Below are 27,121 nucleotides of genomic sequence, written 5' to 3'. Positions count from 1 at the left end.
TTTCACACACTTCTCCATGCAAGTAGACACAAATATCTTCAAATTGGCACTCTCTGGCATCTGCATAGGGGCATAGCTGCTGCACACTGTTGTAGGAGCTGCTGGCTTCTCAGGCATCAAAGCCACTCCTGCTTGTATGTAGGTAGGAATGTGGCTTCATTTCTGGGCTACTCTGAAGGTCACTGCCACTTCCTGGATTATTCACCACAGTTGGGGAAGCCTTTTCTTCAGCCATGCCAGAAAGATCTTAATACAAAACACAGAGCATACACACAAATGAAAACTGGCCCAACCATTCTGGTAAGCAGTATTAGTCAACACCTAACAGGTAAAGCAACTTTGACCTTGGGAATTTCACTCTTGGGGTCATATAGGAAAAAACAGGCCAAGAGGGAAAAATAAAAAGAATAATATAAAATGTTCACAGTGACATTACTTATAATCATAATTAAAATCCAAAAAACATAATTGGCAACACAGGGAATATATTTATACAGAAGAACACTAAAGTTGTTATTTAAAAATGGCAAGTATGGAAATGTCAACATTTGGACCAGTTAACACTAAAAAAATGTATTATACTTTTCAGGTAGGTAGGTAAGTAGACAGATTGACAGAAAGAAAGAAAATAAATAGATAATAAATAGATAGATGTAAAAGTCAAAGGGAATTTAGAATGAGGTCAATAAAATACAGTGGTTTCCTTCACACCAGTAAAGTTATCTATCATGGAATCTGCCTATCTTATGCTGCACGATTCTGAGAACTAAAATAAAAATTCCTTCACCTGCTGAGAACTAGCCAATAAAAACGACTTTTATGATTTGTAGCTTTCTTCTTCCCCAAACCCCGTTCCAGAGTACAGACCACTCCCCAAACCCCGTTCCAGAGTACAGACCTTTCCCCAAACCCCAACACACTATTCTATTACCAACGGTGCAACCTAAAACGCCACTGTCTCAGCACAAGAACTAAGGCTATAAATTGACCTAAAGTGAAATAGTGATTGATACACGTTCTTTATCAAAATATATAGTTTTGAAATGAACAGCTTGAGGCTTCTCAGAACTGGGCAACCACTTTGTGCAGAGACAGAAGTTGCATGTCGACAAAAAAGTCACTGTTTATATTTTGCCAGCTCAGTCTTGGACATAAGGTTAAATGTGTTATCTAAAGCCTATTCTCAGGACAGATCTGGTGTCTCTACATTCAGACGGCCTGGAGGGGTATTAAGTTAGCAGTGAAGGCCAGAAAGGAACATCAAGAACAAGCAAGACTGCTTTTCAAAAAGAGGCAACAAAAGGATTCTGCTCACTCACTTCGGTCTCTAAGTACCAATGTTCTCTTTTCACGTTTCCCAGGCTCGTGTAAGTTAGTTTTCACAATAGATGCAGTAAGGTCGGAAGGAGGGTGAGGACTGTGGAAACTTGGGGAGGGCACACTGTGGGGCACAGTGCCCATAGCACCACCAGCCGCAGCAGGGGGCCTCGTGTGATCATATCTAAACAAAACACACAGCACATGCGTTACGGACACACTACAATCACATGACTCCCACACTGCCCAGACGTGGATTGTCCTTCCTTCTACTCCATTTGTGGAGGCAGAAAATGAAACGATCTTTTCCCATATTTTAACTGATAAAAGGCTTATCAGTTAATAACTGCCTGGCAATTCAGAGTGAGTGGTACATTGTAGTCTATCATACTTAAGTGTCCTTATAGGACTTACGTGGGACAGACATACTGCCCCAGATAACACAATGAGACCCTGAAAATTTCAGACATATGTTGAACTCAAATCTCCTGACTCCCAAACTAGTGTTTTGGGCAGGAGTTCATACAATGTTAATGATGGCCAATTTCACATCTGGAAACCGGCCTTTCCTGGGCGGTCTCTCTGGGGTACCCACTGGCAGGGGGAGGGCAAGGTCAGCCAACTTCCATCATCTACCAGGTAGCCAGAGGAAGAACTGGAGGGAGCTTTGCAGCCCAGAGAACAGAGCAGCTCTTCACTACAAAAGGACAGGAACAGGTTTTTGGAATATTTCCCTGTTTAGAAGTTATACAAGTTGCCTACAGATGTCAGAGGAAAAAAGGAAGACTCCATGCACTTAAATGTTCAGTGCAGGGGTACTCACAGCAAAAAAACTGGAAGCCACTTAAATGTAGAAAAAGTTAATAAAATGATGGTCTGTTAACATTACGAAACATAAAATTACAATTAGGAGATAAAGTAGCAGCACAGGAAAAAGGTTATGACATGTTCAGTGGGGGGAAAAAAGCAAGATATAAAATCTTATACATACTATGAGTGCAATTATAATTTAAAAGAGACTCACAAGAATAAGGCCTTAAAAGTGATTTTGAAAATTAAAATTATTTTTAGGGTATTAAAATTGAGGTTTCAAAATTATTTACTATACTTTTTATAATGTTGTCATAGTACTTTTAAATTTAAATTTTCCCCTCAGCAAGACCCATGTTCCAAATGAAGGATCTGAATCCCTGATAGTATTAAACTCAGTATAACAGTTGGGGGAAGTTTCAGGGTTCTTGCCTGCAACGAGTTCCATAGGCGCAACAGCCCTTCTGATAGTATTTGCAGATGGTGGATGGCTTGCTGTTTGCCAAGTCATGTGAAAACAGGCATTGGTTTCCTTCCCGACACACACCATGCATAAAATACCTGAAGAGACAAAAAGAAGCATAAAACTTTAAGGAGTATACTTTCTTTTATAAAGTCACCATATTTTTTAACCTAGCATACAAATACTATTATGCATATTTATGTATCAAGGCTCTATCAAACACTGAAGATATACATATTTTCATGATTCTAAGACAGTGATTTTATTTATTTTTTATTATTACGCTTTTATTTATTTTTAATTAATTTTTTATGGCAACATTGGTTAACAAAATCCAATTAAGTTTCATCTGTACACTTTAACAGTAAGGCATATATATATTTACACTGTGTGTTCACCTCTCATAGTTAGATTTCTTTCTGTCACCACATATTTGACCCCCTTTATCCCATCTACCTCCACCCTCCTCCCATCCCCTACCCTCTGGTAACCACTAGTCTATTGTCCATGTCCATGAGTCTCTGTTTGTCCTGTTCATTTGCTGCTTTTAGGTTTATAACCCACATATAAGTGATATCATGTGATTTCCAATTTTTTCTGTCTGGCTTATTTCGTTTAGCATGATTATCTAGAGGTCCATCTATGTTGTTGCAAATGGCAGTATTTCATCTCTTCTTATGGCTGAGTAATATTCCATTGTATATATGTACCACAGCTTCTTTAGCCAATCATCTATCGTAGGATGCTTTGGTTGCTTCCATGTCCTGGCCACTGTGAATAATGCTGCTGTGAACATTGGTGTGCAAATATCTTTTTGGATATGGGTTTTCAAGTCTTTGGGGTAAATACCCAGTAGAGGGATTGCTGGATCATATGGTAGATCAATTCTCAGTTTTTTGAGGAACCTCCATACTGTTATCCATAGTGGCTGTACCAATTTGCAGTCCCACCAGCAGTGTATGAGGGTTCCTTTTTCTCCGCATCCTCTCCAGCATTTGTTATTACTTGTCCTGTTGATTATAGCTATTCTAACAGGTGAGCATCTTTTCAAATATTTGTTGGCTATTTGTATGTCCTCTAGGGAGAAGTGTCTGTTCAGGTCCTCTGCCCATTTTTTGATTGGATTGTTTGTTTTTTTGTTATTATTCAGTTGCATGAGTTCTTTGTATATTTTGGATATTAGGCACTTATTGGAGGTGTTGCTTGAAAATATATTTTCCCATTCGGATGGTTGTCTCTTTACCTTGTTGACAATTTCTTTTGCTAAGCAAAAGCTTTTTAGTTTGATGGAGTCCCATTCATTTATTTTAGCTTTTACTTCCCTTGCTTTTGAGTTCAAATTCATAACATCCTCTTTTAGTCCAAGGTCCTTGAGTTTAGTTCCTACGTTTTCTTCTACGCATTTTATTGTTTCAGGTCTTATATTCAGGTCCTTCATCCGTTTTGAGTTAATTTTGGTGTGTGGTGATAGACAACAGTCTACTTTCATTCTTTTGCAGGTGGCTTTCCAGTTTTCCCAGCACCATTTACTGAAGAGGCTTTCCTTTCTCCACTGTATGTTTTTGGCTTTTTTGTCGAAAATTATTTGCTCATGTAAATATAGATTTACTTCTGGACTCTCAATTCTGTTCTACTGGTAAGACAGTGATTTTAGATGCACCACAACTAATTCAATGACAGTTTTTCTGGAAGAAAAATGATCCCTTAAATCTCTAAGATATATCTTCTTGATTTGAGATATGTTACACATGTAAAACGTGAGCCTCATAAGTGAGAAAATACTCTTTGAAAAACTGCTCTCTCTTTCACATAGAGCTTACAGGATATGGTGTAGTGGAGTCAAGGAGACCTGGGTCCAAGATCCAGTCCTGCCATCTACGAGCAAGTCACAAAACCAACTTCTCTGGGCATCATTACCTTTATCTATAAAACAAAAATTACACTGCCTACTTTCCGGGGTTGTGGTGAGGATCAAATAAGATACTGTAGCACCAAAAAAAAAAAAAAAGTAAATTACACACAAACACGCAAACTCACACACACGCTAGTGTCCACTGAGATGTCCAATTCTGGCCCTGAAGGAATAACTGGAAGGCATTCTTATTCTGTCCAGATTAGAAAGACCTGGTTGAATAGTCAGAGCCAACGGTAAAGAGACTCTAGAGGGACATGCCTTGGTATTAAGAGTAGATAAGTTCTAAAGTAATGAGTATTTTAGACACATCCTAATAAAGCTCAGAAACAAACTTTGAAAGGATCAAACTGATAGGAAATAATTATTGTCAGCCAAAACACTTTAGCACTCTTTGAAGGAAGACAATAAAATTCAAACGCTCAAAAATAAAAAATTATCAGACATGACAAAAAGCAGGCAAATGGACCCACAACCAGAAGAAAAAAAATTAGTCAATAACAGAAATGACAGATGATGGAATCAGCAGACAAGGAATTTAAAAATGGCTATTATAAATATGTTCAGTAATAAATATACAACAGTCTAGGATTTAAAGGAGAACCTGAATATAGAGAGAAACTGAAGATATAAAGGGAACCAAATGGAACTTCTTGAAATAAAAACTACATTATCTAAAATGAAAATTATACTGTATAAGCTTACTACTACTATATTAGGCACTATAAAAGAAAATCTCAGAAAACCTGAAGACATAGCAATAGAAAGTATCCAAACTGAAGCAGAGAGAGGAAGAAAGAACAGATTTTTGCTTCTAGCTATGATGGAGTATGGAAATTGCCCTCTAATGTAAAAAAAAAAAAAGAAACAAAATATATGAAACAGCTGTTTTCAGACATGGACAAAAGGCAACATAAGACTGGTTTTTGAGAGAAGGGACACAAAGGAGAAGAGCTCCATGTTCGGCTTGGCTTTCTGCCTAGAGGCATATTCTGGACCTTGGTGCAAGGAGGGGAACCTCAAGTACAGCACAGCAGTCCTGCTGAGTTGAAGAGAGACTGGAGTTCAAGGTGGCTAATGGAAGCTTTTTGAAGAGCCTGTAAATAGCATCACACATAAATGATTAATTGACTTCTGATAAAGAGGTCAAGGTAATTCAATGTGGGAAAGAATAGTCTTTTCAACAAACGTGCTGGGAGGATCACATGTTGCCTGTCCTTCACAGCCCTCGTGGCCATGTTACAGCTTCTCTCCTGCTGTGATCTGCGTAGGAAGGATTCAGGGAGACACAGGAAGCCTAGAAGTGGATTCAGTGGACTTTGAGAGAGTGGCTGTGAACTTCACCCTGGAAGAGTTGGCTTTACTGGATCCTTTCTTCACAGAAAAAACTCTAAGGAGATGTGATGTGAGAAACCTTTGGGAACCTGGCCTCAAAAGGGGAAAAAAATGGAAAGATCATGATACTAAATACTAAAGATCAGTACAAAAACCAGAAAACTAAGAAGTCATATGGTAGAGAGAATAAGTGATGAGAAAGATGGTAGTCAATGTGAGGAAAACTTGAGCCTATTTCAAATTTCAATATAAACAAGACAACTCTTTCTGGAGTAAAAAACTATGGGACTACAGTATGTGTGGAAGTCTTTATGTATCATTCATCCCATAATATGCACACAGATGTCAAACTGGACACAAGCCATGAGTATCAGAATCATGGAGAAGCCATATAAATGTAACGTATGTGGGAGAGCCAACAGTTCTCTCCAGTGTATTAAAAAATATGAAAGAAATCACAATGGTGAGAAAACCTAATGTAAGAAATGTGAGAAAACCTTTAATTCTTCAACTTCACTTCAAATATATGAAAGAACCCACACTGGAGCAAAACTCTATCAATATAAACAATGTGGAAAAGCCTACATATATCAAACTTTTCAAACCATGAAAGAATTCACACAGGACAGAAACCCTATGAATGTAAACAATGTAGTAAAGCCTTCGGTCGTCTCAGTTCTCTCTGAATGCATGAAAAAACTCACACTGCAGAGAAAGCTTATGAATGTAAACAACGTGACAAAGCCTACCTATATTATAGTGCCTTTACAAATACCCCAAAAGACTCACACAGGCAAGAAATCCAAGAATGTAAGCAATGTTGTAAAACTTTCGGTTCTCATCTGAGTTTCCAAATTCATGAAAGAACTCACTGGAGAGAAGCCCAATGCATGTAATGAATATGGAAATGCCTTCACATATTATTAAAATTTTCAAAGAAAATTCACTGGAGAGAAACTTTATGCATGTAAGGAATGTGGGGAAGCCTTCATATGTTATCAAAGTTTTTGAAGACATGAAAGAAAGCACAGTGGAGAGAAACCCTATGAATATAAGAAATGTGGGAAAGCCTACAGATATTACAGTACCTTACAAAGACAAAAAAGGACTCACCCTACAGAGAAACCCTAAGAATATAAGCAAGTTTGTGATTTTCCTCATTTAAAAAAAATGCTGGACTGAGTACCTCTAGGGAAAATATGAAACTCAAATGTTTTATGTCTGCTGATGTGACCCAGTATGAAGTATACAGTATAATGTGATGTATTCTAGCCAAAAACATTTAAGTTGAATACCACAAAACTCCAAATCTAACTCCCAGTTTATAGGACATACAATTAGGAACAAGCTAAAAAAAATCATAAGGAAGCAATCAGACAAATACAAAAGAAGAGCTGGTATATGGGCCGAGTCTCCTTAACAGGTGTCATAAATAAAGGGAGAGGGGTCAGCTGAGTATGGAGAACAGTTTGGTGGTTTCTTAAAAATAAGAACATAAACATAAATTTACCATTTGACTCAATGATTCCACTCCTAGATATTTACCCCAAAAAAGTGAAAACATGTTCACACAAATACTTGTACATGAATGTTCATGGCAGCTTTATTCATAATAGCCCCAAAGTGGAAACTTTTACAATTCCATAAATATATCTATACAATGGGATATTAGTTGGCAATAAAAACGAATAAAATCATGACTACAACATAGATGAACCTCAAATATACCATGGAAGGTGAAATAAGCCAGATACAAAGGGCATGTTGCATGAATAAAGGGCAAATCTAAAGGGACAGAAAATAGTTAAGTGGTTGCCTAGGGCTTCGAGAGGGTATAATAGGGAGTGACTGCAAATGGGCACGAGGAAGCTTTTTGGGGTGACGAAAATATTCTAAAATTTAATTGTGACGCTTGTACAACACTGTAAATTTATTAAAAGTCTTTGAATTGTGAATGGGTAAGTTTATGGTATGTATATTTCAATGAAGATGTTAGAAAAAAAAATTTAAAAAGGAGGGAACTGTACTAGGTTAGTAGATATTACATAAACAACAAAGTAACCAGAAGCAACATTTAGTTCTGGATTAGATTCTGATTTGGACAAACCAGATGTAAAAGACATTTTTGGAACAAATGGAAAAATTTGAGTATGGATTAGGTATTAGATAAAATAAAATTTTACTGACATGGAAAGTTGAAGATTGTTAACTAAAAAAAGCATACTATAAATCAGCATATACAGGGGTGGCTCCATAGTGTAGTGGTTAGCACATCTGCTTTACACGCAGAAGGTCCTGAGTTTGCGCCCCAGATAGAGCTACAGACCATAACCCAGGTGCGCCAGGCCCCGGGTGCGCCAGGCCTCAGGTGCACACCGCAAGCATGTGGGAGGAGATGCCCTGCCTTCAGAGATCCAGTTCTTAAGGGGAGATGGCAACATCAATAGGTCAGGGGAAATTAAAGAGAGGGGGAAAAAAGCATATATAGTAAAATGGTACAGCCATCATGGAAAACTATACCAGTTCCTCAAAAAATTAAAAACAGAATTACCATATGATCCAGCAATTTCACTTTTGGGTACATACACAAAAGAACTGAAAAAGAACTCAAGTAATTGTACACCCATGTTCATAGCAGCATTATTCACAATAGCCAAAAGGTGGAAACAACCCAAATGTCCATAAATGGATAAATGAATAGACAAAATGTGGTCTATCCATACAATGAAATATTATTCCAACTTGAAAAGGAAGGAAATTCTGACACATGCTACAACATGGATGGATGAACCTTGAGGATATTACATTAAATGAAATAAGCCAGTCACAAAAAAGACAAAACAATATGATTCCACATATGTGAGGTCCCTAAAGTGGTCAAATCATAGAGACAGAAAGTAGAATGGCGGTTGTCAGAGGCTGGAGGAGGGAAAAGGGGAGTTAGTGTTTAATGGGGACAGAATTTCAGTTGGGGACAATGAAAAGAGTTCTGGAGATGGATGGTGGTGATGGTTGCACGGTATCTTGAATGTGCTTAATGCTAATGAACTAACCACTTAAAAATGGTTAAGATAATAAATTTGTTATGTATATTTTACCACAATTAAGAATATTTTTAAGAGCACATACTACATACTCTCATTTTGGTAAAAATTTAAAAAATATATACATATATATGCATTTAAAAAATCTCAAAAGATATTTAATAGCATGTTAACAGTGGTATTTTTATTTCCTTATTTTTGTTAATCTGTACTTTCTACCATTTCTACCATGAACATATACTGATTTTATAATAGTAAACGGCTGTTTTAGTTTTAAAAAATCATAAATACTATCCAATAATGGTGAGGGCATGGTTGAGAATATAGATAAAATGCTCAGTACATTATCTATCACACAGTAGGTACCCCCCAAAGTTCAACTCTTCATTAAAGTCTAGTAAAAAAAATACTGACAACTAAACCAACAATTAGTTACAAGAGTGACCTATGCCTTAACACAATGTATAAAGTGCTGAGTGACTCACGTAGGGCAACAGGAGGCAACATCCCAGTAGAGGTCATGCCCAAGTAGAGCCTGCAAAATGGAGGGGGATGCCAGTAGGTGTGAGGAGTATGTGCCAGAAGAGAGGACAGCAAATTTAAAAAAAAAAAAAAAAAAGGCAGAGAAGTGGGACGTTGTAAGGGAGTAAGGACAGGCTTGCGGAGAGACGAGTATTATTACTCTAATTGCGCTCCAAGATACCCTAGTGTTAGTTGAAATATTGATGACTGTGTCTCAAAACAAGAAATGAAGGGCTCACAATCAAGTCAGCTTAGGAAACCAGAGTGGTCTTTCTCAGAGATTTACAACAGACAGCAGTAGAGGAAAGGTTCTGAGTGCACTGTCATAAAGAAAACTGTTTATTCTTATTAAGCACACCTTTTCCCAGGTGTTTTCAGAAAAAGCCACTTGAGCTACAGAGTAGAAGACAGATTGGAGAGGGCTGAAAGTGTACTTGAGAAGTCTTTCAGGAGGTTGCTTCATAAAGGAACTTTTATTTGTAAACCATGTTTTATTAAAAAAAAAAATATGGAAAGTTTCTAAACTATACAAAATAGAACGGCAGAATAAACTCTCAAGGTGTACCAGCACCAGCTTTCACATTATCAACTCATGATCAATCTGGTTTGACCCTTTTCCCTACTTCCTGTATTATTTTGAAGAGGAATAACTCACATATCCCTTGAATGAAGGCTTTTAGGCAAGAAGCCCCCACCTCTGGTTCCCCAGCAAGTATATTATGAGAAATATATGAAATGAGAAAAAAATACAAAAGAGCAGATAAACAGTGCCATCAATACTAACACTTTCACTTCTTTATTTCATTGAATCCTAACAATACTCTAAGGAGTATCATTATTATGCCTATGATGCAAATAGGAAAGCTGAGGTTCAGAGAGGTATGATGACTTATATATTCAATTGTTAAGTAGGGAACCCCAGCTCTGGTCTTCTCAGCCCTGACCTTTTCCCACCCAAACTGACTTTCCTGTTACTCTGCCTTTGTCCACATTTTGGCCCCTGTGCAAAACACTGTATTCCATCTTTCATTGCACTGAACTGCTATAACCCACCTTCCTTCATGGACCAGCATGAGTGAGTCCTGACTGGTCCAAGGAGCCTTCTCACCCCTCCAGCTCAAACTGCACTTTCGTTCCTCCAACCCCAGACTCACTGGTGGCAGCCACATGGTATGGTGCTTCCCAATCTGGGGACCCTGACCCAAGAGAGCTAATGATCATGAACACAGTCAGGGACATCAGTCTCTAATGAAGAATGACTGTTAATAACTTCAGGAAGGCACATCTGGAATTATCACTAAATGCCACCGAACCTAACCAATTATATGGTTCTGCCTGGAAAAGGAGAAAAGCTTGACAACAGAAGGCAGGCATGGTTTCTAAGGTAGGTCAGGAAGACCCAAGAGGCTCAGACTATCCTTTCCAAGGTACTAGACAATGCAAGTGACAATTCATGCTTCACCTCAGACCCTACCATGGGCCTGGGAAACTGCCTCGGCTGGAGGCTCTGAGATTTCATCCCTCTTTGCTCTCCAAGCATTCATCTAACTTTCTTCACCTGTTCACTTCCCTAAAAACAGAGGAAATGTTGACCGGGCCCACCTTACAGTTTCTTTTCTCCCAGAGAAATGATAAAAAGATATTTCAGTTTTGATGTCAGTCTCCTCTGAGTTTGGCTAGCATGAGCCACCTCTAAGTACACCAACAAAAGCAAATTTCTGGACCCTGTGACTTAAGTGACTATATTGAGGTGCCTCCCTATAATCTTTATTACGTGATCAGTTAGGCTTTTCCCATGCAACAGCCCCTTGGAGGTCTTCCTCTAGAACAGAGACTGTTTGGTAATTTGCTATAAGTCTGGTATAGGCTAAGGAAAAAAGGAAAGGAGGAAGGAGGGAGACAAGGAAGACAAGGAAGACAGGAAGAAAATGGCACAGAGTGTAACAAACTAAGGGCATTCTTTGTTAAAAACTTAAGAAGAGACCAGTCAGGATGGAGGAGTTGGTAAATGCTGTGTTCCTCTCCTCCCCCATGACCACATCAAAATTACAACTAAATTACAGAACAATCATCATTGAGAACCGCCTGAGGACTACCTGAACGCAAGTCCTATAACTAAGGATATAAAAGAGAAGCCACGAGACTGGTAGGAGGGGTGGAGATGCAGAAGGGGCAGGCCCCATAACCACAGTGTGGCAGTTAAAGACCAGGAGCGATATCTTGGCTGCAGCGGTACTCCCCCGGTAGAGCGAGGGAGCCCAGCTGAGGACTCCAGGGCCAGAAGAGATATCCCAATAACATTTGACTGTGAGAACCAGCAAGGACTGCATCTGAGTGACATGGAGGGCTGCTGGAGACCTAGGTTCTCCTCTTGAGGGGCCAACGCACTGACTTCCTTGTTCACAAATCTGCTCTAAGCCCCAGCAAGGAAGAAGCAACTCAAAAAATGCCAGGGACATACAGGGAGGGACTAAACTGACTAGCTTCAGGGTGAGGGCTGGAAAAGCAAGTATCAGGGCAGCTATTTCTGAGGACAGACGTGCTAGCAGGCACTACTGCTCCTTTGTTGAGCCTTTGGCCAACCCAACAGACCCAGCCCGAGTGGGCCAAATCTGTATCTCCATTAACCTGACTAACACTATACAACCTGTCCTGGTGATTCCCTGAGACCCCACCTCCTCCCAACTCACATACCAGGGCTGAGCTGCTTCCAGTGGCTTTTCCACACAAGTGGCCTCCCCCTCAGCTTGTGCTATGGACTTTCCTAATTTCTGTCAAAGGTCTAAAAACCCCAAACAAGCAGTGGCTGGCCTTGGTGTACCCTTAACTCTTGCTAAGCAGCCCCAAGCCCAGCACAAGCAGCAACCAGTCTCAACTTGCACTGTAATCGCTTCTTGGCCTTTTGACTAAGATCAAGTGTAGTATCTGTTATCAACTTGCACTGTTAACTCCTATCAGGTGGCCCCAAGCCTGGCATAAGCAGTGGCCAGTATTGGGGTCCCAAGCCCAGCACAAATGGCAGCTGGCCTTGGTTCGCGGCACAGCCCCTCCCAAGTGCCTCTAAGCACAAGTGTCAACCAACTGCAGAGCATATTGTAGTACTTAGTAGGTGGTCCGAGTGATGACAGACATTGGCCTGCACCAGAGCTCCTCCCAAGAGCCTTCAGAACCAACATACCTGGTGCCACCTTTAGACCACACTAGAGCACCACCCAGCTAGCTCCACAAATGACACACCTGAAGGGTGGACCTGGCTGGCACTAGAGCACACTAAAGTGACTCCTGTTCCATGGGATTGGCCCCTACAGCCAGTCAGCCTGAGGGTAAACCCCACCCACGGATGTGCCAACAGCAATCAAGGTTCAACTACAACAGGAGAGCACACACAACCCATACAAAGGACACTGTGGAGCACCAGGCTCAGGTGACCAAGAAGATGGTACCACTGGGCCCCACAGGACACCTACTAAATAAAGGCATTCTGATAAGGCTGGGAGATGTAACAGATATACCTACCACATAAAATCAAACACAGGGAGTCAATCAAAATGGAGAGACAAAGAAACATGTCCCAAATTAAAGAACAGGACAAAACTCTAGAAAAATAACTAAACAAAATGGAAATAAACAATCAACCAGATACAGAGTTCAAAATGGTGGTTATAAGGATGCTCGATGAAGTTAGGGGAAGAAAAATGAACTCAGTGAGAACTTCAACAAAAAATAGAAAACATAAAAAAGAACCAGTCAGAAATGAACCATTCAGAAATAATTGAAATGAAAACTACATTAGAGGGAATTAACAGACCAGATGAAGCAGAAAACAGAATCAGCAATCTGGAAGACAAGGTAGCGGAACACATCCAATTGGAACAGCAAAAAGAAAAAAGATTTTTAAAAAATGAAGATAGTTTAAGGCAGGAGTCACCAACCCCTGGGTCACAGACCAGTACCAATCTGTGGCCTGATAGGAACCGGTAAGCACTGCAGGAAGTGAGCAGCAGGCCAGTGAGCGAAGCTTCGTCTGTATTTGCAGCTGCTCCCCAGTGCTAGTGTCACTGCCTCAACTCCATCTCACATCATCAGGCATTAGATTTTCATAGAAGCACTGGTCCCTGGTGCCAAAAAGGTTGGGGACCACTGGGTAATAGAACCTCTGGGACAACAAATGTACCAACATTCATATCATATGGGTACCAGAAGACAGAGAACATGAGATTGAAAGCTATTTGAAGAAATAATGACCGAAAACTTCCCTAGCCTGGCAAAGAAAATAGACATTCAGGTCCAGGAAGAGCAGAGACTCCCAAAGAAGATGAACTCAAAGAAGCCCACACCAAGACACATCATAATTAAAATGCCCAAGGTTAACAATGAGATACCATCTTATACCTGTTACAACAGGACAATATCAGATCTATCAACAGGACAGTAATAACAAGTGTTGGAGAGTAAAAGGAACCCTCATACACTGCTGGTGGGACTGCAAATTGGTACAGCCACTATAGAAACCTGTATGGAGGTTCCTCAAAGAACTAAGAATTGATCTATCCTATGATCTAGCAATCCCTCTACTGGGTATTTACCCTAAAGACTTGAAAACATATACCTGAAAAGATATTTGCACACTGATGTTCATAGCAGCATTATTCACGGTGGCCAGGACATGGAAGCAAATGAAGTGTCCTACAACAGATGATTGGATAAAGAAGATGTGGTACACATATACAATGGAATATCCTTGAGATAATCATGCTAAGCGAAATAAGCCAGACAGAAAAAGCTGAAAATCACACATCATTTATGTGTGGGATATAAACCTAAAAGCAACAAACAAACAAACAATACAGAGACTCATGGACATGGACAATAGACTAGTGGTTACCAGAGGGTAAGGAGGAGCAGTGAGAGAGATGGGGTAAAATGGGTCAAATATGTGGTGACAGAAAGAAATCTAACTAAAGGTGAACACACAATGCAATATACATACATGCATACATACGCCTTACTGTTGAATTACATACTTGAAAATTACTGGATTTTGTTAACCAATGTCACTACAATAAATAAATAAGTAAGTAATTAAGTAAGTAAGTAAGTAAGTAAGTAAGTAAATAAAAATAGTAATAAATAAAATGCCCAAAGTTAAAGACAGAGAATCTTAAAAATAGCAGGAGAAAAGCAATTAGTTATATATAAGGGAACTCCCATAAGACCGTCAGATGATTACTCAACAGAAACTTTGAAGGCTAGAAGGGACTGGCATAAAATATTCAAAGTGATGAAAGGCAAAGACCTACAATTAAGATTACTCAGCAAAGGAATATTTTAGAATCAAAGATGAGATAAAGAGTTTTCCAGACAAGAAAAAGCTAAGGGAGTTCATCACCACTAAATCACTATTTTAAGAAATGTTAAAGGAATTTCTTTAAGAAGACAAGATAAAAAAATATGGATAAGAAAATATAGGAAAGAAATTCTCACTAAGGCAAAAACTTAAAAACAATAGATTGATCAACTATGAAGGTAGTACAAAGGTTAAACAGCCAAAGTAGGAAGATCACATGTAATTACAAGAATAAATTAAGACACACACACAAATACATATGTACAAAAATAGTAAAAAAATTACTAAACATAAACGTCGAGGGGGTGAGTAAAAATTGTAGTGATTTTAGAATGTGTTTGAACTTCAGTGACCATCGACTTAAAAATAGACTGCTATAAACATAGCTTGGGATATATGAAGCACATGGTAACCACAAACTAAAAATCTACAAGATACATACAAAAAAAAAAAAAAATCCAAACATAATACTATAGAAAGCCATCAATATACAAGAGAAGAGAATAAGAGAATAAGAAAGGAACAGAGAATTACAAAAACAATCAGAAAACAATTAATAAAAATGGCAATCACTACATACCTGTCAATAATTAACTTTAAATATAAATGGATTAAATGCCCACTCAAAAGACACAGGGTGGCTGAAGAGATATAAGAACAAGACCCATACACATGCTGTCTATCAACAGACCCACTTCAGATCGATAGATATAGACTGAAAGTAAAGGGATGGAAAAGATATTTCATGCAAATGGCAAGGAAAAAAAAGGCTGGGGTAGTATAAATACTTATATCAGATAAAACAGACTTTAAAACAAAGGCTGTAACAAGAGACAAAAAAGAAAATTTCATAACAATAAAAGGATCAATCCAATAAGAGGATACAACTCTTGTAAACATTTACACATACAACTTAGAAGCACCTAAATATATAAAGCAAATACTGACAAACATAAAAGAGAGCAACATTAATACAGAATAGCAGGGAACTTTAACATCCCATTGTCATCAATAACAAAATCACTCAGACAGAAAATCAACAGCAGCCTTAAATGACACATTAGACCTACTAGATTTAATTGGCTTTTTTAGGACATTTCATCCAAAAGCAACAGAATATACAGTTTTTTCAAGTGCACGTGTAACATTTTCCAGGACAGACCACCTGTTAGGCCATAAAGCAAGTCGCAACAAATTTAAGAAAACTGAAATGATATGAGGCATCTTCTCTGATCACACCGAGATAAAACTAGCAATCAATTAGAAGAAAAAAACTGAAAAACACAAGGAAGGTAAATGACAAGCTACTGAACAATGATGAGTTAACGAGATCAAGGAAATAAAGATACCTTGAGACAAATGAAAATGAGAACAAAATGACCCAAAATCTGTGGAAACAGCCAAAGCGGTCTAAGAGAGAAACTCATAGTAATACAGGCCTCTCTCAAGAAACAAGAAAAATCTCAAATGATTCATCCAATAAGGGGTTAATATCTAAAAAATATAAGGAACTCATACAACTTATCAAAAAAACCCCAATCCGATTAAAAAATGAGCTGAGAATGTGAACAGACATCCAAAGAGGACATACAGATGGCCACAAGACATATAAAAAGATGCTCAACATCACTAATCCTCAGGGAAATGCAAACTAAAACCACAATGAGATATCACCTCACATCTGTTAGAATGGCTATCAATAAATTGAAAACAACAAGTGTTGGTGAGGATGTGGAGAAAAGGGAATCCTCATGCACTGCTGGTGGGATTGTACACTGGTACAGCCACTACAGAAAACAGTAAGGAGGTTCCTCAAAAAATTAAAAATAGAACTACCATATTACCCAGCAATTCTACTTCGAGGTATTTGTCTGAAGAAATCTAAAACACTAATTCAAAAAGATATACACACTCCTATGTTCATTGCAGCACTGTTTACAATAATGCAAGAAATGGAAGCAACCTAAGTGTCTATCGATAGACAAATAGATAAAGAAGATGTGGTACATATATATACTGGAATATTTCTCAGCCATAAAAAAGAATGAAATCTTGTCATTTATGACAACATGGATGGACCTAGAGAGTAATATGCTAAGTGAAATAAGTCAGAGAAAGACAAATACCATATGATTTCATACGTAGAATCTAAAAAATAAACAAAACAAACTCAGACAAAAAAAACAAATTGATGGATGCCTAATGGGAGGGAATGGGTGAATGGGTGACAAAAGGTGAGGGATTAAGAAGTTCAAAAAAAGGGCATTTGAAATCTTGCTCCATGGCATATGTCATCAGTTTAGCTCACATAAACTCTTAACAAAATTCAAAAAAAAAGTACAAAAAAGCAGTTATAAAAACAGTCACTGAATAGAAGTACAGCATAAGGAGTACAGTCAATAGTATTGTAATAACTATGTATGGTGTTAGATGGGTACTAGACTTATCAGAGTAATCACTCTGTAAGGTATATAAATGTCTAATTACTATATTGTACACCTGAAATTAACATAATATTGCATGTCAACTGTAACTGAAAAACAAAAATAATTTTAAAAAGAAACTTAAGAGGAACTTTTTTAAAAAGGCCTATACCAAAGGGATCTTGTTATTCACAATAACAAGTGTGATTTTAAGTGTGTAGAAAAGAATTAACACAGCAGGTCAAAGCCTGCGATCCTTAGAGAGAGGCCTGCTTACATGGCTGGACCCTGCCTAGCATCTGCCACTTGGCTATTAAACACTTCTCTCCACTGAAATAAAATTTCCCTAAGTGATAAGACTGGCTCATTGTGCTTTAACTGTGTAACATGGTTTATGCTGAACATCTGCTTTCCTTCCACAAGTCTGGTAGAGGTTGACCAGCCTGGGCAATGACTCTCTAATGGATTCACCGGGGCACATGTTGCTGCCTTTTTGCTACTGGGAGCAAAGTGTGCTGTGTGACCCTGTATGGGAGAGAGTGAAGACAGAAAGCCTGCATATGGGTTCCTCCAGATGCTGCCTGTGCCTTTTTCCTTTGTGATCCAGCTGTGACTCCTTACTACATCGCTGAAATAAATCTTAGCCTCTTGAGTACAACTATATGCTGAGTCCTGTGTGTCTTTCTAGCCAATCTCCGGATGTATGGGTGGTCTCGGGAATCCTGGACCCCAAAATGTATTACGCTTCTAAACAGTTTAATAATTCTTTCTGGAAAATGCTACTGAAGATTGCAACACTATTTCAATCATCCTCGAATATGTTTGATCTTTGAAGGTATAAAAGTAAAAAAATAAAAAAAAATTCAGTGCCAAGTCTGATTGACAAAGAGGTATCAAGATTAGTAAATTCATAAATACTGAAAGAGAATAGGCTCAAAGTGGCTATATAAACAGTTCCATAAAGTGATATCTAACAAGTAATTAATGGTTTCTTTTGGAGAAACCATTTAGACAAGATTTTCTGGAAAAACCATGGTAGGAGATGACCAGAAGTCCTCTACCAGATGCTATTTGTTAATCAGGCATGCATGAGGAAAGATTTTTAGCATTGGTCCTACAAGGATGCCTTCTATAATTCTATCACCACCTCCCATAAGTCATTCAGAAAATCTGCCTTCCAAACTGCATTCACTAATTATCTTTCCCATTAAGAAAAATATTTAACCACCAAGCAGAGCTTCTAGTTTTGCCACTTATAAGCTAGTGACTTTGTACAAGCCATTTTACTTCTGTGAGTGACTGAGTTCAGATTTAAAGAGGTTCAAAAATAACTTCTAGACCACGACCACTCTTTCAAGAAAGGTGAGTGTGAAACAGTGTTATATAAGAGGTGAAGCCAGCAGTTTTATTTCTGTAGCATATGTCACCATTTCCATTCCCTAGTGACAAACACAAAACTACCCTGAGCACACCCTGCCTGACCTTTGGGGCATCTTTGTCAACTGCTTATAGCCATTCCTCTCCATCAATTTTATACTAAGCTTAATCCAGGTCTCTTTCATATTGCACCTTGTAGTAATTTCCAACTGTTCCCTTTTCCTGATAGCCAAATCATCCCTTATATTTTCCTTCGGAAGAAGACTGAGACATGAATTGGGGTGGAGGGTAGAATGAGGAAGGAAGCACATAGCTAGAGACTCAGAGTGGGGAGATTCTTTCTGGAGGGCACTCCGAAGGGGTCTGTTATTCTAGGTGACCCAAAAAGGCTGTTTCAGACAGTATGGCTATTATACGTTGCAAAGGCTATCAGGTTCACTACTGGCCACAGAACTGCCAGGAGCTCCGGCTGTGGCTCAGACAGAATCAATCTGGTTTATTGCAGGCCTTTCAACAGTGTCTGCCTCTAGCGAAATGCTTTCCGCAATCATCTCCAAGTATATGGGTAATGTGTATTCTCTGTGTCACCTTTCTTTACATTTTCCCACATTTTTTCACAGGCTTAACATTTCTGGCTGTACTGCTTGTGACGACAGAGCCATCAGGTGGGAAGGGAGCTAATTCTAGGCATAATGGTAGGTCTGAAATAGATGTACTAGATGTGGAGGTGAAATAGAGTATAGTGTAGTGGTTAAGTAAAGACTTTGAGGTCAGAAAGCTCCCTATGTGACCTTGAGCAAATTATTTAAATTTCCAACTCTCAGTTTCTCCATCTGAATTACGATTATCATAACTGTACTTCATAGACTGTTGTGATAGACTACTGTGAGGGTTAACGGAGAAAATGCATGTAAGTGCTTATCCTAACACATTGTAAATGCTCCAAGATGGTTTGTTTTATTATCTAATCTCTTAATCAACCCTGCTGGGTAGGCATTATCACCCCCATTTTACAGACGAGGAAATTCTGGCAAAGGTGGTATCAGGATCAGAATCCAGAACTACCCAATTCTGGAGCTTAAGCTCTTCCTACCACTTACTGGCTGACAAGGTGCCCCATGTTTTGTAACTTTCTTTTTGATTTCTTTTTCTTTTTTAAACTCCTACTGCACCTGGTATTCCAAGGTGGTCTCCCATCCAAGTACTAACCAGGCCCAACTCTTAGTTTCTGAGATCAGACGAGATCGGGCACGTTCAGGGTGGCATGGCTGTAGACTTGTTTTGTAACTTTCTAGGCTTGATTCTCTTGGTAAACTGAAATTCTGGGTCTCTACTAAGTAATAAGATGAAGGGATGTCTATCACATGAGGAGGAGGACAAAGAAATTGGTTACCAAGCTATAATAAAGGCCTGCACCAGGGCTTTGAAAACATATTGGAAGACATAAGAGATGGTTAGGAAGAAGAATTAGCAAAAATGATCCCCAGATTGAGATTCTGGATCGAGTGGCATGTCAAGAAATCAGAATAGCTGACAGCACAACTGTGTAAGTTGTCTTCTTGCCCATTCCAGGCAATAAACATATACAGTGTCTTTGTCATTAAGTTAGGAATTCTAATATTTCAAATCCATCTCTTGGAAAGACATAATGAGCATGAGAATGGAAACAAAACTAAGACTTTGTCCTGATGCCATTCAGAATAAGAATGTACAATCACATTCCAAAGTCAGGAAAACAAACCCAAACCACTTTGCCCCCTGACATAAACCAATAAAACCTATTTTAAATCTGGTGCCCAAAATAAATCATACCTTGAATATTTCCTAAAAGTTGCTAATGTCTGGAGATAAGACTTTAGTGAATAATGTGAGAAAAGCTTTTTCACTATGAACACAGTAACGTAAACTCTTGGTAATATTGCAGGTTTTTTTATTTAAACATGTGCTCTGTTTTTATTTGGCCAGGCAGTCCTTATGAGAGCTGAGTCCTTCACACTCCCTTACAAGTGAACTTGTACTTTCTATGTGTTTTTGTACGTTTTCCTTTCACATGAGCATATTAAAAGCGTTGAAAATTCCCACAGCAAAAAAACTTTCATTTAGCATTTCTCAAACTATAAGAAATGGACTCTGATGCCACAGCTCTGCCACTTGGAAGCTAAATGACATGACAATCACTTCAATGCTGAGGCTCAGTTTCACGATCTGTGGATAGTCCTGGTTGCTGGATTATAAGTAGTATGGCTGGTAGAGCAACTTAAAGAGCACCCAGTAAACTGTAAGCCCCCCACAAAATCAGTTAGTACTTAAACAGAAGTAACCTCTTTCCAACATTCCAACCTACTCTTAGTTTACATGCAACAACATCCTGCAGGATGCTCCTGTTTTGGAAACAGAATAAAACTTTCAGATCAGGCCATCTCATGGTACAGAAGGAAATAACCAAGATGATGCTGATTTAAGTTCTTGTTCCTGCAGTTAGATGTTAAGTCTCAAGTCTTCTTGAGCATAAGATTTCCTTATCTGTAAAATTAGATACTACACAGAGATGACATTCAATTATAAAGCATTATATAAATGTGCACTGTTTTGTGGACCCATCTTAGGAGCAGTAGCCAGAACCTACAACAGTCCACAATGACTAAGAAATTGCTCCAAAAGGGGTGAAAAAAATTATATATACGTGTGTGTGTGTGGGTGTGTGTGTGTGTGTGTGTGTAGAGAGAGAGAGCGAAAGAGAGCACGCGCGCCATTTTAAAATACAGTAGGAGCTGCCATTCCAGAGGAATTGCCTTGCACGACTTTTGCCTCAAACCTCTGTAATATTAAAACAGGGCAAAATAACCTGTACTGGGCCTAAAGCAACATCGTGCTCCAAAGAACTGTTTGCAACCATAACAAGAAAGCAGATATGACTACCAGACTTAAAATTAAAAACATTTAGAATTAGCATCACTGTTAGCTTATTTGCATCAAGTTTAGAATTAGCATCACTATGTTAGCTTATTTGCATCAACAGAAATGCCTTCCTTCTACTGATGTAATTCTTCCTCCCTCCCTTTCTCCTTAATATCCTTTGTCTTTGTTTCCTAATTGAAACGCTATTTGGGTTTCTGCCTAAACCGGTGCTTAACAAATAGCATTCTTTTCAAATCTCAAATAAATGCTGATTACCTCTTACTCTGAAAGGCCTTTTAATTTTAACGGGAAACTTTATACAAATAAACACATGTCTTTACAAAATACCTTTTAGTACAAGTCTTTCCTATAAACAAGAAGTGCAAATTTCTGACAACTGCTTAACATAAGCCACGTGGGCCTTGGATAAATCGATTGAACTGTTAATATACACTAATGCTAATGGAAAACTTTTTACAGTCATTTCTCAAATATTCATATTAACGAAGAGAAATAACATAAATGATACTTAAACTGTATATTAAATAATCAAACAATTGGTTTTTTTAAAGCAATGCTTCCCACACAAATTTTACTGAAACTAATCATTAAAATAAAATTTGTGCTTTCCAAGTATCAGTTCAATAAGACTAGGATTCTAATACTGGAAAGCCACAAGCTACATAAGGAATGAGGGTGTTATACAACCAAGCTATTTCTATTTCACAGGAGCACCCACAGTGTAGTCATCCGCTTCTGAATTTTGTACAACCATCCATCCATTACCATTGTATTCTTCAGGTAAATGCGTGTCTCAATAAGAGTATCATTTAATCTCTTTCAGTCTGTTACCTCCACTGTAAAATGTGAATTCTATCTGCCTAATAGTGAAGACTAGAAACAATGAATATAAAGGACTTGGAAATACGAGGGACACTTAAACTTTCAGTAAATCCTACATGACGTTATCATTTTCTGCACAACAGCGCTTACTTGCTAGCTCTCTGTAAGTTTACGTTGCTTGGGAGTTCTTCAAACTCTCAGGAAACGAAGGCCGCTTTCGGGGCCTTAGCTTCTTTCAGGCCCTTATTATCTATTAAAAAACCTACTCCTGTGTGCCATCCCATTGGTAAAAGACCTCTTAGTGTCCTGTTGCTCAAATCCAAATCTCCGTTTCCAGATAAACTGTAAGTTCCAAGAGCCCTTCTCCCAGGGCCCCAGCACCCTGCACGGCCCTGGCTAGCACGTCCTTCCAGCCAACAAGGGTCACGCTTCAAACTCGCGGGACAGCTCCCGCAATGGCCTCATCCCGGGTCTCGGCTAAGAGACACGGCCACGCATCCACCGGGTCTCCGGCTCCGGCCGCAGCGCCAGCTCTGCCTTGAAAAGCCGGACCACAAACAGCTGAGCAGCTTTCCACAAATCCGTTCCAATCTCAGTTTCCCCCGCGGCAGGATTGGGGCGGTCGCGCCACCCAGGGCCCAGGGGAGGGGTCCCAGGTGACCCGGCGCTCCTGGACCTCACCGAGCACTGACCTGCAAGTGATCTGCTTCGTGCTCATGGTGGTCGGGCTGGAGGGCCGTAGTCGCGCCGCCGCCGCCTCTCGCTCTTGCGGTGGGCGCCTGGGTCTATCCCTGCCCCTCCCACGCGGCCGCGTCACGCCGGCGCACACCGCCCCTCCCGTGTGACACCTCTGTAGCGCCCGCCGGAAACCTCGCCGCCGTCACAATTGGTTCCGCCGGTGGTGAGGCAAAGCCGACCCCCAGTTTCCTCACTCTTTGTCTCTCATTTCCAAGCCTGCTGGGCGGGGCCTGACTCGCTAGTTCCTCTGTGTCTGCTCCCATCTCCAAGAGCATTCCTTAGCGACCTCTCGCGTCTCTAGGATCACTTCACCTCTCCCGAGGCTAAGCTCCCGCCTCTCCTCTGCGCACCTTAATCCTAAATATTTCTACCTATATCCAAATTTACATTCCCCGGACCCCTTTCTCAGGCCCTACCTCAACTGTTCCCGCCACACTTCGCCTCCCAAGTAAGGAATTCCTTAGTTCTATCTCAATTACTCTTTTGCAAAGTCTCCACTCTCATCCCAAGTTTAGTCATTTTCTTCCCTGGTATTCCTCTGCTGTTGGTCTTCCATTTCCTGTGGTGGAAACCCAAAAATATATTAGTGACACTCTCCTCTGGTTCTTTATATCCTGCAGATCCTGCTCCTACACTTCTCTTCAATGCATCCTTTTCTCTCCATTTCCACCTTCATAGTTCTAGTCTAAGCAACCATCACTCCTTGCCTGGGGTCATGCAATGGCCTTTTAACTGCTCTTCTAGCTTCTGCTCCTGCCCTCTACTAGTCTGTTGTCACGTATAACCCATTTTTAAAAACATAAATCAGATGTCATTAACTTCCTTTAACTTTCAGTGGTTTTCCATCGCTTTTTAAATTGTTCTTTTTAAAATTTTTAAACATTGAGCTATAATAAATAAGTGCACAAAACACATATGCCTGTATGAATTTTTACATATGTATACACTCATAAAATCACCACCTAGATCAAAGAACATTCTCAAACCCCAGAGGGCTCCCTTATGCCCCTTCACAATTAATCTCCCAAAGCTTATTCTCACATCACAAATTAGTTTTGATTGTTCTTGACCTCGATATAAATAACTCAGTATGTACCCTTTTGTCTGTTTTCTTTTCACCAACATTATATCTGTGAGATGCATGCATGTTATATATAGCTATATGTTCTTTTACTTTGCTATAAAAATATTGACTCTTCCAATGAATGAGCACCGTATAGATTTCCAATTAGAGCTTTTGAAATTTCTCAGAAATTTAGGAAATATATTAGAAAATGTGTAATTTCCTTCCTTGTACCATGTCAGGTTTAGGTATCTGAGATATGCATAAAATGAGTTTGGAAGTCTTCCCTCTTTTCTATTCTCTGGAAAAGTCTGTGTAATATAAATATTTTCCTTAAATGTTTGGAAGAATTTGCCACTGAAGCCACCTCAGCTTGCAGTTTAGTTTGGCTTTGTCCATTTTCTTTATTGCACATGTGTTTTATATTTCATTGACTTTTGCTCTTTATTTTTTATTCTATGTTTAAGTTCAGATTGCTCGTTTCTAGCGCCTTGAGAAGGAAGTTTAGATCACTAATGTTCAAGCATTCTTTTTTAAGTATTTAAAGCTATAATTTTCCCTCTAAGCACTTTTTAGTTGTATCCACAAGCTTTTATGTCATATTTTCCTTACCACTGGGTTCAAAATATTTTCTGATTTTCATTTTTATCTATTCTTTCACCCATGTTATTTAGAAGTGTGCTGCTTAATTTCCCAACCACGGAGGATTTTCTAATTATCTTTTTCTTATTGATTTCTTTTGATTGCTAGTTAATCCCACTGTGGAATTGTCTATTCTTTTAGTTTGGTCAACATTTGATTTATATATTTTGAAGCTATGTTCATAGGTTCAAACAAATTTAAATCATGCTCTTCTGTTTTGTCAACACATCATGACTGAGAAATATCCCTCTTTGTGCTAGTTGCACATGTGAATCAGGACAGTGTTATTATATCAGTGAAAGAACCTATTGCCTCACTATTGTGCACATAATACACTATGTAAGGACGTGAACCAAAGACATTTCTAGGAATGCTAGTCGTTAATTGCATCAGGGTACTGTTTGCAGTGAAGACTGTGTTGACTGCATTATGGTGCCTGTAGTACACTATGTAAAGACATATGTATAAAAGATGTTTCTGAGAGTGCTAGTATAAAAAGAAAATGTCTAGAAATTCTTTTTTAAGGGGAATTTGTCTAATATGAATATAATCACATCAGCTTTCTTTCAGATAGCGTTTGCATTAGGTATATCTTTTTCCATCCTTTTATTTTCAATTTACTTGATATTTTTACATCTAAACTGTATTTCTTGTAAACGGCACATGCAAGATTACTTTTACAATATAAAACATCAAAAAAAAAATAGCCTCGAAATAAGGATTTATTTATTCAAAACCAAAACGATATAACTTTTTCTAGAAACACAAAAATGTGGGTCCCTAACTACTAAAAGCCCACAGATTAAAGAACACAGCTCTGGTAGAAACATGAATCCAGAGCTGCCAGCGCCAAGTGAACGCTGCGGGAAGTAGAGAAAGGTTTCACAAAGGTAGGGCTTTAAAGGATGAGTAGGAGCTGGCTGCCAACAGTTCAAAATGTACAAAGGCTAGAAAGAAATTTTGTAAGCAAGCACAAATGAAAATGAAAATGAAAGCTCTTGAGGACACCAATTTATGGGTAAGACTGGTTACTGGTTAATTCTACCGGGTTTGGCTTTTAAAGCCGTCAATCACAATGACGTCACTGTTGGTCAGGTTACTCCGGCTGCTTGCATTTGCTACCTGTGTGATAAGGAAAAGGAAGTCACAGGAAAGCTCCCCTGCTTGCCCAGGAGGGGAAAGCCATGCAGTACGCAGAGGTCGGAAAGCCTTTAATTAAATTCAACCACTGTAGGAAATACATCTACAGCTTCATTGTGCCGCAATGCTGCCCCCTCTGCCGGCAGGAAGTGGGCTCGAGGAAGCTGGAGGAAGCACCTGTTAGCATCTCCAATCCGTTTACCAATGGACATCAAGAAAAATGTTCATTCCTCCTCAAACCAACTCAAGGGACGTTTCTTAGGTACCGTGTTTTTAAACATTATATTGAATTGTGCATACATTTCCTTCTGTGCTGTAGTTATTAAAACCTTTTACAGTATGAGGTTTGGTGGATAATCTTTCCAGTATTTTAGCATTGAATTCTAAAATGTAGGCCTATTCGTTTCATAAAAATAGATGGTGTGAATACTTTCCTGGAGCAATAAGTGCAAGAATGTATGAAGGTCAAACCTGCTTGTACAACTTTAAGAGAGAAAAATCTATAACCTGAAGTTTTTTGCCCACGGATTTTGAGCTAAGAGGCTAATTGGGAAAATGACGCAGCAGCTAATGTTATCAATACCTTTATTGTGAGTTAAGTTTGTAATTTCAGTGACAAACAGGGACAATGTACAGAGCCTGAAGAATGGCCACTTACAGACTATTTGCATGGAAGTGAGTTAAATTGAAGACTAGAGCTGGTCTAGTTCAATTATAGATACCACCTGACTTTAAGATTTCAGAAATTAAAAAAAAGGACTATGTCTCTTAGAGTTCTTGTGGGGTTTACAAATGGAATTGGGACTGGCCCTGCACAAGCCAGAGCATAGATGCGACTGGATGAAGGCACGTCCATGTGCATCGTCACCATCTAATGCCGAGAACTCCTTGAAATCTACCCTCTCAACCCCCTGTGCCCTCAAGAGTGCTTGGGATGAGAAAATTAGACTATTCACTTCCCTGCTAACTTCCTTAATTGATTTCCTTCACATCTCAATGAGGCTGAAATGAAACAAAGTGTGTAAAAGATGTTGCACTAAACTGTTTTATAAGAGCCTCTCATTCATGCTAAGTTGGAGTTAGTAACTGGTTGGATTCCAAAAGCTTTTGAATAATGTGGTTAAAATTCAGAATTTGCCTTAACATGGTTCATTCAACAAACCCATACTGAGCAGCTCTGTGTCGGAAATGCTAGGGATGTCACAGTGAACAAGCCACAGCCTAACTGCTCAAAAAAAAAAAAAAAA

General features: G+C 39.0%; 2 protein-coding genes and 2 pseudogenes across 2 annotated transcripts in view; 2 read left to right on the top strand and 2 right to left on the bottom strand.

The window, feature by feature from the left end:
* Nucleotides 1-23,132, bottom strand: part of MKRN2 (makorin ring finger protein 2) — a 36,709-nt gene extending 13,577 nt beyond the window's left edge. The window contains exons 1-4 of the mRNA XM_025050862.1: nucleotides 22,984-23,132; nucleotides 2,560-2,688; nucleotides 1,320-1,501; nucleotides 141-246 (exon numbers count right to left, since the gene is read on the bottom strand). Coding sequence (XP_024906630.1) covers nucleotides 141-246; nucleotides 1,320-1,501; nucleotides 2,560-2,688; nucleotides 22,984-23,009 — 443 coding nt within the window. The 5' untranslated portion in view covers nucleotides 23,010-23,132. The remainder of the gene's footprint in view (nucleotides 1-140; nucleotides 247-1,319; nucleotides 1,502-2,559; nucleotides 2,689-22,983) is intronic.
* Nucleotides 12,290-12,357, top strand: LOC112484478 (annotated as a pseudogene).
* LOC112484439 lies at nucleotides 19,711-19,826 on the bottom strand (annotated as a pseudogene).
* A 2,649-nt stretch (nucleotides 23,133-25,781) lies between the features above and the next one.
* The window catches only part of MKRN2OS (MKRN2 opposite strand), a 5,885-nt gene continuing 4,545 nt past the window's right edge, over nucleotides 25,782-27,121 (top strand). Inside the window, exon 1 of the mRNA XM_006917633.3 lies at nucleotides 25,782-26,136. Coding sequence (XP_006917695.1) covers nucleotides 25,919-26,136 — 218 coding nt within the window. The 5' untranslated portion in view covers nucleotides 25,782-25,918. The remainder of the gene's footprint in view (nucleotides 26,137-27,121) is intronic.

Source organism: Pteropus alecto, unplaced genomic scaffold (assembly GCF_000325575.1).
Source record: "Pteropus alecto unplaced genomic scaffold, ASM32557v1 scaffold75, whole genome shotgun sequence".
Taxonomy (NCBI): domain Eukaryota; kingdom Metazoa; phylum Chordata; class Mammalia; order Chiroptera; family Pteropodidae; genus Pteropus; species Pteropus alecto.
Note: the sequence above shows the minus strand (reverse complement) of the source record. Positions and strands in the feature narration are given on the sequence as shown.